Raw genomic sequence first — 20,512 nt, 5'->3', positions numbered from 1 at the left:
AATCATGCGGGGGGGACAGGTATGGGGAAATCCCCCCCAGCTCCGCCGGCCCCCCCTGATGCTGCAGCCGCCCGAGCGCTCTGCAGAGAGCCTCAGGCGGCTGCAGCTTTGCCCGGGCTGGTGCGTCCATGAGAGCGCACCGCCCGGGCGCAGCATGAAGAGAGGAGCTGACAGGAGGGAAGCGCTCAGCGCTCCCTCCTGTCACTCCCTCACTGTAGCGTAGCCGAGCGCTGTATGATCCGCCGGTACAGGGAGCATCTGTCTCCTGTACCCGGCCGGACTAACAGAAAGTGCACACTGAGTGTGCACTTCCTGTTAGTCCGCCGGGTACAGGAAACAAAAGCTCCCTGTACCGGCGGACTATACAGCGCTCGGCCACGCTACATCATAGGTAGGGGAGGGAGGGAGAGAAAGAAACAGGAAGGGGGAAGAGGGAGGGGGGGGGGAAATAAAGAAACAGGGAGGGAGGGGAAATAAAGAAACAGGGAGGGAGGGAGGAAGGGGAAATAAAGAAACAGGGAGGGGAGGGGGGGGGAATAAAGAAACAGGGAGGGGAGGGGGGGGGAAATAAAGAAACAGGGAGGGGGGGATAAAGAAACGGAGGGAGGGAGGGAGGGGGGAGGGGGGGAATAAAGAAACAGGGAGGGAGGGGAAATAAAGAAACAGGGAGGGAGGGAGGAAGGGGAAATAAAGAAACAGGGAGGGGGGGGGAAAGAAGCAGGGAGGGGGGGAAAGAAGCAGGGAGGGGGGAAAGAAGCAGGGAGGGGGGGAGAAAGAAGCAGGGAGGGGGGGGAGAAAGAAGCAGGGAGGGGGGGGAGAAAGAAGCAGGGAGGGGGGAGAAAGAAGCAGGGAGGGGGGAGAAAGAAGCAGGGGGGGGGGAGAAAGAAGCAGGGAGGGGGGGGAGAAAGAAGCAGGGAGGGGGGGAGAAAGAAGCAGGGAGGGGGGGGAGAAAGAAGCAGGGAGGGGGGGGAGAAAGAAGCAGGGAGGGGGGGGAGAAAGAGTGACAAGGGAGGGAGAGAGATTGACATCCACCACACACACACACACACACACAATCACACAATCATACCACCCTTACACACACAGAAACACACAATTCATCCTTACACACACTCAATGCACCCCGTGCACACACACACACACACTCACACAATCATGCAACCTTACACACTCAATGCACCCCGTACATACACTCAATGCACCCCTTACAGACGCACACACTGCATCCCGTACATACACAGAATCACACCTTGCAGCCCTTACACATACAAACACAGATTCACACAATGCATTCCTTACACACATATCAGGACATCCCCTACACACTCCACCCCCTGTGAACAAACTCATTGGTGGAACATGAAGGTGGACCCTGGGATCCAGACCTTGAGCTGTGTAAAGGGCCCCCAAAAAATGGAGCTGCTTCCCGTTCTCACAGAACATTGATTTTTGTGACCACAGTTACAAACAGCCTCCAGAGAGCCTGTTCTACACCAGACCAGTGGAGCCAGACTGCAGCTAGAGCCCATCATCATCCTCATCTGGTTGTAAGTAGGCAATCTAGCATATTATTCGTTGCACTAATCTCTAATTTACCTCACATTAAAGAAACACTATAGTCCCCAGAAGCACTGCAGCTTAGTGTAGTGGTTCTGGTGTCTATAGCCTGTCCCTGCAGGCCTTTTAATGTAGGCACTCCAGCACTGGCGTTAGTTAACATGGCAGAAAAATAATTGGAAAGGGTTAGGGGGGCTACTAATAAGGATAGGGGGAGAGGGGTAGGTAGAAAAATAATTGGAAGGGTTAAGGGGGGCTACTAATATGGATGGGAGGAGGGGGTAGGTAGAAAAATTATTGGAAGGGGTTAGGGGAGTACTAATATGAATGGAAGAGGTAGGGTGGGTTCTAATATGCATGGAAGGGGTTAGGGGGGTACTAATATGCATGGAAGTGGTTAGGGGGGTACTAATATGAATGGAAGAGGTAGGGTGGGTTCTAATATGCATGGAAGGGGTTAGGGGGGTACTAATATGCATGGAAGGGGTAGGGGGTTAATGTGCGTGGAAGGGGTAGGTGGAGTTCTTTTGTGCATGGAAGGGGTAGGGGTGGTTCTAATATTCATGGGAAGGGTAGGGGTGGTTCTAATCAGGAGGATCCCGGCGCTGTATCCGGGTAAGTAAAACCCCTTCCCTGTGGTGACCCTTTAATGTTGTTATTATTTAATCATTTATATAGCGACTGCAAATTCCGTAGCGCTGTACAATGGGATAAACAACTCCTAGTTTACGGAATAAGAATATACCCGGCGAGTAAAAATGCTATCCCCCCCAGATTTTTTTGGGTTCCTACGCCCATGGGAGTGGGAGCCATAAAAATCCAAAAGGGCACGAACAGTGAGTCTCACCTCTCATTTTTTGCCGGACCTAGCTGGTACGTCTGCGGTCACTAAGGGGTTAAAGGCACACTCCACTGCCCAAATACAAAATAAGTTAAAATCACTGTTTAATAGATATACACCAATTGAAAACTTACATGCATTTCATTATGCATTATTATTGGGTTTAAATCTAAAATCAGCTTGCCAAATCTACTGTTTTCTTGTCTGCAGCTTTTGCAAGCCCTCCCCTGCCAACCCCACCAAGACATTCTGTGACTATCCAATCAGAGACCTCCCAATGCAGCTCAATGAGAAATATTTACAAGGCAGGTGCTCTGGGCAATTGCTGCCTCATGAGAATTTCTCCACAGAGCTAACCAAACCAGGAACCATCAGGACCTGTTACTTCCTGGTTGGTCAACTTGAAAGCCAAGGGGGTGAAACCATTTTAATTTACAAACATGGCAATTTCTATTTAAATCTGCACATTTTGCAAAATGAAAAAAAAAGAGGACACATCACACATAAAGCTTTTCAGCAAGCTAGAGTGTTTTAAGGGTCTGGAGTGTCCCTTTAATGGGACATTTTAGACAACTAAAGCAATTCCGCTTAAACTGTCTGCCACCCTTGTCCCCATTGTACAGTTCTAAAAGAAATTGTAGCTTTTATGTAGTCAGTCAAGGTTTTCCTGGTTCACGGTACGTATTCAGTGTTAATTAATATTGGGTTCTAAAAATGGACTGTTCATGTATGAAAAGATCAGTAACCAACAGTTTATATTGACAACTTTTATTTAGGATAAATCCTAAAGAGTGCACGTTTTATAAACCTTTTCTTTGTTTTAGTACACATCATATAAAAAGGTGCTTTGAGGGAACGCTGTCTGCAATTACACCCACAAAAGATCTTTATGTTCTGGTTCCCTACACTTTGTGTCACTCATTCTCTCAATAAACAAAGCCTGTCTATGCCCTAACACATACAAGTGAAAAGGCAGAAAGATAATTCCCCACAACACATCTTTGCATAAGAACCTGTCATCTGAGCTCATACTTCGTGGCAAATCAGACACGGCAAAGGTGAAAGCCAACTACATTTACAATGCACAACTTTCAGATGGGAAACTAGTCTGGAAAAGCATTCACAAGTCAAATAAGAGCTGTATTGATTTCGTAAGTGTTATGTAAGTAAATGTGAGCATTCTCAATTCAATTCCCTCCTACAACAATTACCAGAAGAAGCATGATGATAGCGTAAGCCAAACTCCTACAACACGTCTTCAAACAATGCTGAGCTTCATTTTCAAAAGCCTTCGTAGGCAGCTGAAAAGGACTTGGGACATTCTGCCTTGTAAACCCAGAGTAACACAATGTGAAATGGAACTGGAGAATTACATATTGCTCTCTAAAACTATAGCCTTCTCAATAGTACAATGTACAAAACCAAGATTCTCTATACAGAGTCTCCAATATTGCTCATTCTTCCACGCCTGGCATTTACAGAAGGTTATCTGTGTATCTCATGGCATGGCTGGAGGTACACGTAAATAGGGGTCATATGCAGGTACACGAGACTTCCTTTACCTATTTACACCTGGCAAATGTTCCCTGTAGGTACACGGGTCGCCCTTTACCTGTTTACCCTTTACCCAGTAGTACTATAACTGGCTGTTATTGACCCAGTATCACTATAACTGACTGTTATTGGCCCAGTATCGGTATAACTGACTGTTAATGGCCCAGTATCGGTATAACTGACTGTTAATAGCCCAGTATCGGTATAACTGACTGTTAATGGCCCAGTATCACTATAACTGACTGTTAATGGCCCAGTATCACTATAACTGACTGTTATTGGCCCAGTATCACTATAACTGAATGTTATTGGCCCAGTATCACTGTAACTGACTGTTATTGACCCAGTATTACTATAACTGACTGTTATTGACCCAGTATCAGTATAACTGACTGTTAATGGCCCAGTATCAGTATAACTGACTGTTAATGGCCCAGTATCACTATAACTGACTGTTAATGGCCCAGTATCAGTATAACTGACTGTTAATGGCCCAGTATCAGTATAACTGACTGTTAATGGCCCAGTATCGGTATAACTGACTGTTATTGGCCCAGTATCACTGTAACTGACTGTTATTGACCCAGTATCACTATAACTGACTGTTATTGACCCGATATCACTATAACTGACTGTTATTGGCCCAGTATCACTATAACTGACTGTTATTGACCCAGTATCACTATAACTGACTGTTATTGGCCCAGTATCACTATAACTGACTGTTATTGACCCAGTATCACTATAACTAACTGTTATTGACCCGGTATCACTATAACTAACTGTTAATGGCCCAGTATCGGTATAACTGACTGTTATTGACCCGGTATCACTATAACTAACTGTTAATGGCCCAGTATCACTATAACTGACTGTTAATGGCCCAGTATCAGTATAACTGACTGTTAATAGCCCAGTATCACTATAACTGACTGCTAATGGCCCAGTATCACTATAACTGACTGTTATTGGCCCAGTATCACTGTAACTGACTGTTATTGACCCAGTATCACTATAACTGACTGTTATTGACCCGATATCACTATAACTGACTGTTATTGGCCCAGTATCACTATAACTGACTGTTATTGGCCCAGTATCACTGTAACTGACTGTTATTGACCCAGTATCACTATAACTGACTGTTATTGACCCGATATCACTATAACTGACTGTTATTGACCCAGTATCACTATAACTGACTGTTATTGGCCCAGTATCACTATAACTGACTGTTATTGACCCAGTATCACTATAACTAACTGTTATTGACCCGGTATCACTATAACTAACTGTTAATGGCCCAGTATCGGTATAACTGACTGTTATTGACCCGGTATCACTATAACTAACTGTTAATGGCCCTCTATCAGTATAACTGACTGTTAATGGCCCAGTATAAGTATAACTGACTGTTAATGGCCCAGTATCACTATAACTGACTGTTAATGGCCCAGTATCGGTATAACTGACTGTTAATGGCCCAGTATCGGTATAACTGACTGTTAATGGCCCAGTATCAGTATAACTGACTGTTATTGGCCCAGTATCACTATAACTGACTGTTAATGGCCCAGTATCGGTATAACTGACTGTTAATAGCCCAGTATTACTATAACTGACTGTTATTGGCCCAGTATCACTATAACTGACTGTTAATGGCCCAGTATCGGTATAACTGACTGTTAATGGCCCAGTATCACTATAACTGACTGTTATTGGCCCAGTATCAGTATAACTGACTGTTATTGGCCCAGTATCGGTATAACTGACTGTTAATGGCCCAGTATCAGTATAACTGACTGTTAATGGCCCAGTATCACTATAACTGACTGTTATTGGCCCAGTATCAGTATAACTGACTGTTATTGACCCAGTATCACTATAACTGACTGTTATTGGCCCAGTATCACTATAAGTGACTGTTATTGACCCAGTATCAGTATAACTGACTGTTATTGACCCAGTATCACTATAACTGACTGTTATTGGCCCAGTATCACTATAACTGACTGTTATTGACCCAGTATCACTATAACTGACTGTTATTGACCCGGTATCACTATAACTAACTGTTAATGGCCCAGTATCACTATAACTGACTGTTAATGGCCCAGTATCACTATAACTGACTGTTAATGGCCCAGTATCGGTATAACTGACTGTTAATGGCCCAGTATCTGTATAACTGACTGTTAATGGCCCAGTATCTGTATAACTGACTGTTAATGGCCCAGTATCGGTATAACTGACTGTTAATGGCCCAGTATCAGTATAACTGACTGTTATTGGCCCAGTATCACTATAACTGACTGTTATTGGCCCAGTATCACTATAACTGACTGTTATTGACCCAGTATCACTATAACTGACTGTTATTGACCCGGTATCACTATAACTAACTGTTAATGGCCCAGTATCTATCCTAACTATAAGATAATGCCAGGGACTAATGAAAGTATTTAGAAAACTGGGCAGACCAGATGGGCCGAATGGTTCTTATCTGCCGTCACATTCTATAGTATCGGTATAACTGACTGTTAATGGCCCAGTATTACTATAACTGACTGTTATTGGCCCAGTATCACTATTACTGACTGTTAATGGCCCAGTATCGGTATAACTGACTGTTAATGGCCCAGTATCACTATAACTGACTATTATTAGCCCAGTTTCACTATAACTGACTGTTATTGGCCCAGTATCACTATAACTGACTGTTATTGGCCCAGTATCACTATAACTGACTGTTATTGGCCCAGTATCGGTATAACTGACTGTTAATGGCCCAGTATCAGTATAACTGACTGTTAATGGCCCAGTATCAGTATAACTGACTGTTAATGGCCCAGTATCACTATAACTGACTGTTATTGGCCCAGTATCAGTATAACTGACTGTTATTGACCCAGTATCACTATAACTGACTGTTATTGGCCCAGTATCACTATAACTGATTGTTATTGACCCAGTATCACTATAACTGACTGTTATTGACCCAGTATCACTATAACTGACTGTTAATGGCCCAGTATCACTATAACTGACTGTTAATGGCCCAGTATCACTATAACTGACTGTTAATGGCCCAGTATCGGTATAACTGACTGTTAATGGCCCAGTATCGGTATAACTGACTGTTAATGGTCCAGTATCAGTATAACTGACTGTTATTGGCCCAGTATCACTATAACTGACTGTTAATGGCCCAGTATCTGTATAACTGACTGTTATTGGCCCAGTATCACTATAACTGACTGTTAATGGCCCAGTATCACTATAACTGACTGTTATTGGCCCAGTATTACTATAACTGACTGTTAATGGCCCAGTATTACTAAAACTGACTGTTAGTGGCCCAGTATCAGTATAACTGACTGTTATTGGCCCAGTATTACTATAACTGACTGTTATTGGCCCAGTATCACTATAACTGACTGTTAATGGCCCAGTATCGGTATAACTGGCTGTTATTGGCCCAGTATCACTATAACTGACTGTTAATGGCCCAGTATCACTATAACTGACTGATAATAGCCCAGTATTACTATAACTGACTGTTAGTGGCCCAGTGTCAGTATAACTGACTGTTAATGGCCCAGTATCAGTATAACTGACTGTTATTGGCCCAGTGTCGGTATAACTGACTGTTATTGGCCCAGAATCGGTATAACTGACTGTTAAAGGCCCAATATCAGTATAAATTACTGTTATTGGCCCAGTATTAGTATAAATTACTGTTATTTACCCCAGTCCAGTATACAGCCACAGCTCCACGTGAGGACCCTGAAGAACCAACGTCCTTACCTACACGGGTTTACACAAGCAGCGAAAGGGATCCGACAAGTCCAGCCGGGAAGGCCCGCCTATGACCGCTCTTATCAAGCTGGCAAGCGATCCTATCCAACCACAACACTCATACACAAGCAGGGCATAGGTTAAACATACCATATCACCCAAGCACTGGTCTGCTGCCACGGGAAGGCCAGAAGACTGATACATCAGCCTCACATGCACATACACTGGGACTCCCACCTTCAGTTAACGCTACAACCTGTCTGATACAACTTAAAGCATATAGTCTGGCTTATTAAGCAAGCTTTTACTTGTAAAGCAATTTATTTTACAGCATATAATGAAGCATGTCTTTTTAATACATCTGCTGCACGTCATTCACTTGTACTATCTCTTCCATGCCGCATTGTCTTACGCTTTTATTTTGACATACCATGCCATACCATGCCATAACTATGTCATTTGAATGTTTAGCATAGCAAGTCTACTGAAAACTTCCGATGCCGCATAGTTTATGATTTTCATGAAATGAATCAATATTATCTAAGGGCCTGTGACTCGTAAGATAGACATGTATGCATTGTCTCATTCAGTAAAGGACGCAGTCTAGAACTTAGATATGTTTATATGTTTAGAACTTTATTGACATATAGCACTTGAGGGCTCTACTAGACGGCTAGCAGGCTATAACCTTTTACCACTTACTCTACCAGACCCAGTGAGATTTTGCTGTATGTAATCAGACCGGTGGCCATTTCAGCCACGTTAAAGTTAGCAAGTTTCTGCTTCCCTGCCCCCGTGGCCAGCGGTACACTTAAATATCTCAGCATGTTATCCAAAGCCGCTAACAGCTCGAAATATGCCTTCTCTGACCATCCCCTGATGTTATCCTTGGTGAGACGGCGAGAGAGCGCTTTCACTGGCGGAGTTTAAACTGTATGTTCATCAATATGTATAACACAACGGCCAATGTAAACAACACTAAGCATTGGTTAATCTATTTAATCTATTTTATTTTCTCCTAGTTAAAACCTTAAGGACACATGACATGAAGTTTGGTCCTTAAGGGGTTAATCGTATTACCTAAACTATCTCTAAACATAAAAATTGTGCTTGATTTCGCATGTACCCATATGTTTCAAATGTATGTTAAGCGTTGGAGGAATGCCTTTGGGGTACCTTGCAACAACATGTTATCAGCTTATGCACTACAAAAAAAAGAATTAGAAAAAAAAAAAAAAATTACTGTAATTTAATGGGGGAAGCCCAGAGGTTCCCCTGGTGTTCTGCAAGGTGAGGGAGGTCACCCTTTGTTTTATTTTGAGTAAATAAAAAGCAACCATGGCAACAGCATACGACTGACGTCATTTCGCCACACCAGTCACGTAGCGTACGTCCTGGTCTCCGTTGCGTCCCTTATATGGTCCCGGAAGTGTGACGTCAGTGAACTGGCAATGACGCGCTGGAACGTGTCCCCATGGAAACCAAACCAGATACGGCAGAGTCACGTGATGGAAGGAGTTCGCCGGTCTGAACCTCGCTTGCTTCGCTCTATTTACTAACGAAACCGCCAAACCTGACGGGACAACTCCCTATTTCTTAATTATATCGATAATCCTGACAGGATAACGCCCTATTTCTAAATAATATCGATAGCCCTGACGGGTTAACTCCCTATTTATTAATAATATCGATAGCCCTGAGGGGATAACGCCCTATTTATTAATAATATCGATAGCCCTGAGGGGATAACGCCCTATTTATTAATAATATCGATAGCCCTGACTGGATAACGCCCTATTTATTAATAATATCGATAGCCCTGAGGGGATAACGCCCTATTTATTAATAATATCGATAGCCCTGACTGGATAACGCCCTATTTATTAATAATATCGATAGCCCTGACTGGATAACACCCTATTTATTAATAATATCGATAGCCCTGACTGGATAACGCCCTATTTATTAATAATATCGATAGCCCTGACTGGATAACGCCCTATTTATTAATAATATCGATAGCCCTGACTGGATAACGCCCTATTTATTAATAATATCGATAGCCCTGACTGGATAACGCCCTATTTATTAATAATATCGATAGCCCTGAAGGGATAACGCCCTATTTATTAATAATATCGATAGCCCTGACTGGATAACGCCCTATTTATTAATAATATCGATAGCCCTGAGGGGATAACGCCCTATTTATTAATAATATCGATAGCCCTGACTGGATAACGCCCTATTTATTAATAATATCGATAGCCCTGACTGGATAACACCCTATTTATTAATAATATCGATAGCCCTGACTGGATAACGCCCTATTTATTAATAATATCGATAGCCCTGACTGGATAACACCCTATTTATTAATAATATCGATAGCCCTGAAGGGATAACGCCCTATTTATTAATAATATCGATAGCCCTGACTGGATAACGCCCTATTTATTAATAATATCGATAGCCCTGAGGGGATAACGCCCTATTTATTAATAATATCGATAGCCCTGACTGGATAACGCCCTATTTATTAATAATATCGATAGCCCTGACTGGATAACACCCTATTTATTAATAATATCGATAGCCCTGACTGGATAACGCCCTATTTATTAATAATATCGATAGCCCTGACTGGATAACACCCTATTTATTAATAATATCGATAGCCCTGAAGGGATAACGCCCTATTTATTAATAATATCGATAGCCCTGACTGGATAACACCCTATTTATTAATAATATCGATAGCCCTGACTGGATAACACCCTATTTATTAATAATATCGATAGCCCTGACGGGATAACGCCCTATTTATTAATAATATCGATAGCCCTGACTGGATAACGCCCTATTTATTAATAATATCGATAGCCTTGACTGGATAACACCCTATTTATTAATAATATCGATAGCCCTGAAGGGATAACGCCCTATTTATTAATAATATCGATAGCCCTGACTGGATAACGCCCTATTTATTAATAATATCGATAGCCCTGACTGGATAACACCCTATTTATTAATAATATCGATAGCCCTGACTGGATAACACCCTATTTATTAATAATATCGATAGCCCTGACTGGATAACGCCCTATTTATTAATAATATCGATAGCCCTGACTGGATAACACCCTATTTATTAATAATATCGATAGCCCTGACTGGATAACGCCCTATTAATAATATTGATAGCCCTGACTGGATAACGCCCTATTTATTAATAATATCGATAGCCCTGACTGGATAACGCCCTATTTATTAATAATATCGATAGCCCTGACGGGATTACGCCCTATTAATAATATCGATAGCCCTGACTGGATAACACCCTATTTATTAATAATATCGATAGCCCTGACTGGATAACGCCCTATTTATTAATAATATCGATAGCCCTGACTGGATAACACCCTATTTATTAATAATATCGATAGCCCTGACTGGATAACACCCTATTTATTAATAATATCGATAGCCCTGACTGGATAACGCCCTATTTATTAATAATATCGATAGCCCTGACTGGATAACACCCTATTTATTAATAATATCGATAGCCCTGACTGGATAACGCCCTATTAATAATATTGATAGCCCTGACTGGATAACGCCCTATTTATTAATAATATCGATAGCCCTGACTGGATAACGCCCTATTTATTAATAATATCGATAGCCCTGACGGGATTACGCCCTATTAATAATATCGATAGCCCTGACTGGATAACACCCTATTTATTAATAATATCGATAGCCCTGAAGGGATAACGCCCTATTTATTAATAATATCGATAGCCCTGACTGGATAACGCCCTATTTATTAATAATATCGATAGCCCTGACTGGATAACACCCTATTTATTAATAATATCGATAGCCCTGACTGGATAACGCCCTATTTATTAATAATATTGATAGCCCTGACTGGATAACACCCTATTTATTAATAATATCGATAGCCCTGACTGGATAACGCCCTATTTATTAATAATATCGATAGCCCTGACTGGATAACGCCCTATTTATTAATAATATCGATAGCCCTGACTGGATAACGCCCTATTTATTAATAATATCGATAGCCCTGACTGGATAACGCCCTATTTATTAATAATATCGATAGCCCTGACTGGATAACACCCTATTTATTAATAATATCGATAGCCCTGAGGGGATAATGCCCTATTTAGTAATAATATCGATAGCCCTGACTGGATAACACCCTATTTATTAATAATATCGATAGCCCTGACTGGATAACGCCCTATTTATTAATAATATCGATAGCCCTGACTGGATAACACCCTATTTATTAATAATATCGATAGCCCTGACTGGATAACGCCCTATTTATTAATAATATCGATAGCCCTGACTGGATAACACCCTATTTATTAATAATATCGATAGCCCTGACGGGATAACGCCCTATTTATTAATAATATCGATAGCCCTGACGGGATAACGCCCTATTTATTAATATTGATAGCCCTGACGGGATAACTCCCTATTTATTAATAATATCGATAATCATGACGGGATAACGCCCTATTTATTAATATTGATAGCCCTGGCGGGATAACGCCCTATTTATTAATAATATCGATAGCCCTGACGGGATAACGCCCTATTTAATAATATCGATAATCCTGACGGGATAACGCCCTATTTATTAATATTGATAGCCATGACGGGATAACGCCGTATTTATTAATAATATTGATAGCCCTGATGTGATAACTCCCTATTTATTAATAATATTGATAGACCTGACGGGATAACTCCCTATTTACCAACGATCACTAGTGGCCCTGGTTCTCTGGGTTTGGCAGGCTCCAGCCATATCGTTTAGTAATAAGTCCTGCTATGTATTATCCCCTCTGCCATGGATTTTACATTTTTAACTAGGGATAAACATACTGGGTTTTTACTAAACTGCAAATTCACCATTTTAGATCAAAACATCCAATCTGAAAACATAGATGAATTGGAGAATGTCTCAGTTTCTGCTATTTTGGCTTAAATCATGATATTCACTTTAAATCCCCCACTCTCAGGGTGTTTCACTAATGTGAGAATTGTCAGGAATTCAGAGTGAATTTCTAGCCAAATCAGAAATATATCCAAGTCAGCTATGCTTCTGGTTGATATTTAAAGTTTCTGACAATTCATAGACCTCTTACCGTTGCCAGGCTTTGCAACTTGAGCTTTTCTCAAACCATCACAAAATCATAAAAGGTACAGCAAAGGATTACAGGGTGACGTAGTTCAGTTGTCAACTTTCTGATGTAAGGTGCTTTATTATTATTGGAACATAAAGTGAAACTGGAGATGGACAGAAATGGGGGTCTTAAGGAGCAAAACTATTATTAAAGTAGCACTGTCACTGCCTGGGATTTGATGATGACCGTAGTTGGGGGGTGGGGGTCAGGTTTACTTACTTGAACCTGTCCCTCACATGCGCCCCCATCTTCTTCCAGACGGTAATCTTCTGCTCCTGGTGCTTCAACGTCCAAAGACACAGTTAACACTAGTTATGAGTGGTAGCTCCGCCCAATGTCTATAAGTGTCAAGCGTGGGAAATATACAGAGACTGTATGTAGTCCCTATGTTTTCTCAGTTTAATTTTTTGACTCGGTTGGAATTTTAGTGAAACTCCAACACAGTCAGTATGATTACTTAATTTAGATTTTATTTTTATGAAATACTCATTTTGAATTGGGGGGTGACAGTGCCACTTTAAAGATTAGGATCGGAATTGGTAGGTTTATGGAGTAAAACTTGAATTATCGATTAGGGTCAGAAATTGTGTGTTTATGGCGTAAAACCGATTAAGATTTTTTTAAAAAAAAACATAATAGCCTAACCTCCAGAGTGTCTTTTTGAAAGGAGCGCTAAGCTCTTATAGTCATTACAGCTTGTTATATTGATTATGGTGCCAGGAAGCCCGGGCACCCACCTACAGTAATTTTGTCAAAAAGTTCTTAAACAGTTGTATCCCCTAAACTAAGTACAGCCTTATATAGGGTGAGAGTGCTCAGCTGGCACTGCCAATGTGAGCAGCTGTGCCTAGCCCAGTGTAGCTAACCAGATTCTCTTTACAGAGAATCCAAAAGCTGCACGTGCAGAGACAGATCTATGTAAGTTGTCAAACCTTTTTTAAAGGGACTCTATAGACACCCAGACCAGTTCATGTTAATGAAATGGTCTAGGAACCATGTCCCTCTAGTTTTAACCCTGCAAGGGAAACCATTGCCGTTATTCAGGAACAGCAATGTTTACAAGCAGGGTTTAAATGCCTCTAGAGGCTCTTCCAACTAAATAGCAAAGCAAAACAATTTCAGAACATAAAACATTGGCTGCAATTATCAATGATCTCAGCCAAGGAGGCAGAACTTCCTCCAGAGATTAGTGCGTACAACTAACAACCCTCACGCATTTGGGTTGGGGGGTGGCAGGTATGTTAATGCGGTTTAATAAAAATGATCGCAATAGGATTGCATGTTTGTATTCTTGAAGGGACTCTCCAGTGCAGGAAAACATTTGTTTTCCTGACACTGCAGTGCCCCTCTTCCTTCCATCCCATGTTGCTTACCTGAGTCCAGCACCGATATCCCTCGGTGCTGGGTAGGCTCCGCCTACTCAATGGCTGCGCAGGTACGTAATGCTTTCATATGGGGATTTTGGCAACACTGGAGGTCCTCACATAGTGTGAGGAGGGCCAGCGTCGTTTAAAACTCTTTTCGTGTTCTAAGAACACGGAAGTCTCTCTAGTCTAGTGGCTGTCTGATAGACAACCACTATAGGAAGACTTAACCTTGCAAGGTAATTATTGCAGTTTATAAAAACTGCAATAATTACACTTGCAGGGTTAAGGGTGGTGGGAGTTGGCACCCAGACCACTCCAATGGGCAGAAGTTTTCTGGGTGCCTGGAGTGTCCCTTTAACACTAGTGTTCTGTTAAACGGTTTGACAAATTACCCTCGGGGAGCATAAGGGCACTCCTGTTATCATAACCACGACAGCAGACTAATGGTTATGATGCTTGGAGTTTTGTATATAGATGTGATTATTTTCAAGGGTATAGTTGGCCCCCAGCCCCCTCCTTGTTAACACATTACGATAAGTAGATTAAAAACGGTTTGCCTACAGGCATTGGTTTAAAAAAATATATATGTGCAAGTTACAAGCACTGAGGTGTGACTAGGGCTGCATAACCAAAATGATCTAACTATATGAGAATTGAGCAGAGAGACTAGAGGAGCATGTTCACCAACACTGCTTCATTAAAGGAATACTATAACTTAATGTAGTTGTTCTGGTGTCTTTAGTCAGTCCATGCAGGCATTTTAATGTTAACACTGCTTTTTCATATATAATGCAGTGTTTACATTACTGCCTAGGGATATCTGCAGGGGCAGTCCCACACCCTGCCACTAGATGTGCTTCCTGAGCCAGTGCTGCACATTCCCCATAGAGATGATACAGTTTGGCACTGCACAGTGTTTTGCCACGCATGTAGAATCACCTCCAAAGGCTCCCCTATGGAAAAGCATTCAATTGGCTGAGATCATCAGGTTTGATGATCTCAGCCACGGAGACGGAAACCTAAACAAGTTTGTATCCTGTCACTATAGTGCCCTGCCGGGCTGGATGGAGAGAAAGGGGTTAAACTTACTCTCTCCAGCGCCAGACGGGGAACTCTCCTCTTCGGCTGAATGCGCATGCGCGGCAGGAGCCGCACGCGCATTCAGCCAGTCCAAAGGAAAGCATTATCAATGCTTTCCTATGGACGCTGGTGTCTTCTCACTGAAAATCACAGTGAGAAGCACGGAAGCCCTCTAGCAGCTGTCAATGAGACAGCCACTAGAGGCTGGATTAACCCCATTATAAACATAGCAGTTTCTTGGAAACTATGTTCATAGAAAAAAAAGGGGGGGGGGGGTTAATCCTAGCTGGACCAGGCCCCCAGACCACTTAATTAAGCTGAAGTGGTCTGGGTGCCTATAGTGGTCCTTTAAGCTAAAAAGGTCATTTTAGTGTTAATTTAAATTTTCCAACTTCCAGACTTTTATAGGTTAATTTAATTAAGAAAAAAGTTTTAAAGTTTGCAGAGAGCAAGTCCCAGCTTTAAATTTTTCCATGTACTCCTCACTTCTTTAAGTGCCCAAAAATGCTGCAACATAGCATGCAGCAGGGATGACCGTAGGTATTTTGTCACCATTAAAACACTCAAAATTCCTCAGGAAGTAACTCTACTAATTGTTGGTGTCATGCTTAATAGTGAGACTGAATCATGTAATTGCCCTTAGATGGGTCTGTTTAAATGCTGGCATTCAGAGATAGATATACACACACCCCAACAATATCTCTTTAGGAAAGGTGTATATACACAAAAAAAAGTCAGTCAAGTTACAGTAAAGAGCCTGATTTAGTTACCTTACACCCCCTGTACTGGTAGGTGAGAACATGTCTAAGGATAAATTTTTTAGCAAAATCTAAACTTGTCCTGATCAGAGAGCGAGGCGCATTTTAGGTTAAATTGCCTAAATGCTCTCCAGCAATTGGAGTCAAATCTAAAATATACTGGTCAAATCTGCAGTTTCCACTTAGTGAATACACCATTTACTATTAGGGCTAAGCAACCCATTGCTAAACAAAATCATTTATGTTGTGTTAATTCTCATCTTCAAGCTCCCTGGTTACCATGACAGACAAAACCGGTCCATCTGTGGCAGATGACTTTTCTCTTGGACTGTATTGAATATGCTGCACACTCAGGCCAACTCACTGCACTTGTTAAGATTGCACACAAGCTGCAAGTTACCAGAGGGTTTTACCGATTCCAAATAAAAGGTAAGCAGCAGTTGCTTTTCTTTTTGTGCAGATAAAGCATAAATATTTAGATTGCTACTTTAGAAACACTTCTCCATTTCCCCCTGCCGCCATCAGTACCCAAGTCTTCAACTACAAAAAAATAGTGTAACGACTTAATAGCAATACTCCCATACAGATCCTTTAGGTGTGCGAAATTAAAGAAAACAGAAACTTTTGGATGCAATGAATGCAAATACATTTTATTTGTTGTCCTTGGTAAGCAGGTTCTGCTTAGACATACGGCCCTCTGTCCACAAAAGGCAAGGTAGAAAATAAAATACAGATAAAAATATAAATATTCTCAATTCATAATAAATTAAACATAGCCGTCTACAAGAAATAAAACGTTTTCATGGAAAACTTGGAAAGACACTGAGACGGAATTACAATCAAAAGAGAAATAAATAAGAATAAAGACAGTATGTTCACAATGTGTCCGGCTTCAACAAATTTAATAAATTCTAGAAAGACTCGCACAAGGAAAATAAATGCGGCTGCAGGGGACATAGCTCCAAATCTGCCAGTCACCTAATCAGCCAGCACCAGAACAACCCTGCAAACTGGCTTGGTACACTACTCCAAACTAGACGCCAAGCCAGCAGATCACAGATTACCTAAACATGTTAACCCCATCACTAGCACAGGGGAGAGATCATGCTACATATTAGAGAAAATAAATAAAAATGTCAGATTTGAGAACCAAGTCCATTCCAGAGCTAAATGTTGGGAAGAGGTATGAAGCTTTGATGGCAGTTGGAAGCAGTTGCCCCTTTGCACAGGATGTAGTTTGACAGAGCTGGACTGGCCACCACAGACATATGCAGTAGTTTCTGGGCCCTGGATGAGCAAGTGATCACCATGTTCAGTCTAAATTCCTGCAGAGTCAAGCACCAGGGCATGGTATATATTGTGGAACATGCACAGTTTACACACTGCAGTAAAAAGCCAGTCTTGACACAATGAGGAGGAAACAACTTGTGACTTATTGCCATTAGAGTGTAAGAGGCACCACGTTTTGGAGTGTTCTGTGGCCCTGGTTATTCTTCATGATGGGGATTCTTTGGCATTACAAAGCCAACAAGGTAGGAGAGTTTAAAGAGTCTGATGACTGCTCGTTGCTGCTGCTACCTCTCCGGTGGGCTGCTCCACAGTTGGGGAAGGGATCAGACTCTGGGTATGTGAAGACAAATGAGGTGGTGTAAGTGGTGCATGTTGGTGTGCATGTCACTACAGGGGTGCAGAGGGGCTCCATGTCTACTGACAGAGTATTATATAGAGGCTCCCAGTCAGATGTGTACAGAGAGCTGTTCAGATCAACATCAGGCACAGAGCGGGCAGCATCAGTAGCTCCAGGGTGAGGAGAGGTAAAGAGGAAGTCATCCAAAGGCTCTGACTTGAGTTCCAGAGACACTGGCAGCTGGGGGGCCTGCTCAGCCACAGGGATGGAAGACTGAGTTTCACCTAGAGAGAAGATGCACTCCACTGGAGACTCCTGTGAACTGGGTGCACAGGGGGTGTCAGCAAGCAGACCAAGATCCAGGGTAGAGGTGAAGTCCTGGAAAGACCCCTCCAGATCATGTGGGATTTTGCAGGCTGGTTTGTGTGCTGCAAGGATGAACTCTAACTTCTCTTTCTCCTTCAGGAGACTAGCAATCTCTGCCTGCAGAGCAGACTTATCATCTTCCAAATCATCAGTCTCCTACAAGAAGAAAACAAAAACCACACACGTTAGGAACACAGTGATTGCAGAGTAAACAGGTCAGCAATAACCACCAATAAATAGAATTAATGGAGTCAAATAAAATACTTACAGCTTGGAGGGTGTCCGTTAACTCTCTGCGCCTGTTACGACATTTGGCTGCAGCCATTTTATTTCTTTCCCGTCTCACTCTCCTTTTTTCTTCGTCTTCTGGGGAAAGCTGAAGGAAGAAACAAGGCAAACATTCAGCACTGTGTTTAAAGCAAACAGACTGCACACATAAGGCCTGCAGCACGGATTCATTGAGAAAGTGACACTTTTTGGAAGAGGCCCATCATTAATAATTACCTGTTCCAACTTTCCTCTCCGACCCAAGCTTTGTCCTCGCCCTCCTGAGCCTTTCAGCACTCCACTTCTACTGTAGGACTGGGCTGGTTCATAAGGATGGCTGCGGGTTTGGGATGGGGCCATTGATGAAATTAAGGTGGGCTGCACCAGCCACTGCAAGTCTGCAGATGTGGAAATGGCTGTGACTGTAGGGACGAAGCTGCTACTGGAGTCTGTGCAGAAATCCTGGAGGAGAGATAACAGAAGAAGATTTAATGAGCATGCAATACAGACACCATGCCCAGCCTGCAACCGATTCATTCATTACTTCTGGGAGAGTAGGACCGAAATAGCTCAGTAACGTCACTAGTGACGCAGGAGCTGCCTGGAGTCTCCTGAATGAACCGTGCGTTTTATCAATGAACAGCTTTACACACAGAGAGGGAGGAGGGGAGAGGGCACAGCAAACTCACACACTATGTGCCCAGTCTGTATACACTATATTTATACACACTGCATGGCAAAGGGGCAAACACTGTGCCCAGTCTGTATACACTATATTTATACACACTGCATGGCAAAGGGGCAAACACTATGTGCCCAGTCTGTATACACTATATTTATACACACTGCATGGCAAAGGGGCAAACACTGTGCCCAGTCTGTATACACTATATTTATACACACTGCATGGCAAAGGGGCAAACACTGTGCCCAGTCTGTATACACTATATTTATACACACTGCATGGCAAAGGGGCAAACACTGTGCCCAGTCTGTATACACTATATTTATACACACTGCATGGCAAAGGGGCAAACACTATGTGCCCAGTCTGTATACACTATATTTATACACACTGCATGGCAAAGGGGCAAACACTGTGCCCAGTCTGTATACACTATATTTATACACACTGCATGGCAAAGGGGCAAACACTGTGCCCAGTCTGTATACACTATATTTATACACACTGCATGGCAAAGGGGCAAACACTATGTGCCCAGTTTGTATACACTATATTTGTACACACTGCATGGCAAAGGGGCAAACACTATGCCCAGTCTGTATACACTATATTTGTACACACTGCATGGCAAAGGGGCAAACACTGTGCCCAGTTTGTATACACTATATTTATACACACTGCATGGCAGAGGGAGCACACACACTATGTGCCCGGTCTGTATACACTATATTTATACACACTGCTTGGCAAAGTGGGCACACACTATGTGCCCAGTCTGTATACACTATATTTATACACACTGCATCTCTATACACCATGCCCCCAGGCCGGGTACAACTTATTGCAAGGTAAATCCAATCTGCTGCCACAAACCCCCGCAAACACAGCATTCCCTGTCCTTACCTGTGGAGTGACCGGTGATCCGAGGCTGGTGAAGGAGGCTGAGGGGGACGGGTAGTAAGTCACGCTGTCCCCAGCCGGAGAAGCGCTGCTGCAACGGGAAGAAGCTGCTTCATAGTCAGTGCTGCTAGAAAATCCGTGATACATGGTGCTGGGGGTATCAGGGAGCTCTGTGCCCGGCGGTGAGTGGGTATCAGGGAGCTCTGTGCCCGGCAGTGAGTGGGAAGCAGGAAGCCCTGTGTCCGTTCACTAGATGCAAACACTCGGAGGATGGAGCTGTCAATGCTAAAACACCCGTCTCTTCGTCCTTTTATAGTGCTTGGCTCAGGCTTGAATGAGCTACGTCACGAATCGGACTGTACCATTCTGCAGGGGGCGGCAGCGCGCGTCCTAGTGCATTCTAGAACGTGCACAGAGTGAGCTTACCCTCCGGGCTATCTGTACCACTGTAAGGAATACGTTCATCCAATATCTT

General features: G+C 42.6%; 1 protein-coding gene across 1 annotated transcript; it reads right to left on the bottom strand.

The window, feature by feature from the left end:
• Positions 1–16,857: 16,857 nt before the first annotated feature.
• FOS (Fos proto-oncogene, AP-1 transcription factor subunit) lies at positions 16,858–20,308 on the bottom strand. The gene is made up of 4 exons (XM_063440113.1): positions 20,041–20,308; positions 18,690–18,914; positions 18,454–18,561; positions 16,858–18,341 (listed from the first exon to the last, which is right to left on the bottom strand). Exons 1-4 carry the CDS (start codon positions 20,182–20,184, stop codon positions 17,709–17,711), a joined length of 1,110 nt encoding a protein of 369 aa, XP_063296183.1. The 5' UTR covers positions 20,185–20,308; the 3' UTR covers positions 16,858–17,708.
• Between the last annotated feature and the right edge of the window lie 204 nt (positions 20,309–20,512).

This window comes from Pelobates fuscus, chromosome 13, assembly GCF_036172605.1.
Source record: "Pelobates fuscus isolate aPelFus1 chromosome 13, aPelFus1.pri, whole genome shotgun sequence".
Lineage (NCBI taxonomy): Eukaryota > Metazoa > Chordata > Amphibia > Anura > Pelobatidae > Pelobates > Pelobates fuscus.
The sequence above is the reverse complement of the archived record's forward strand: the minus strand, read 5'-3'. Positions and strand labels throughout refer to the sequence as shown.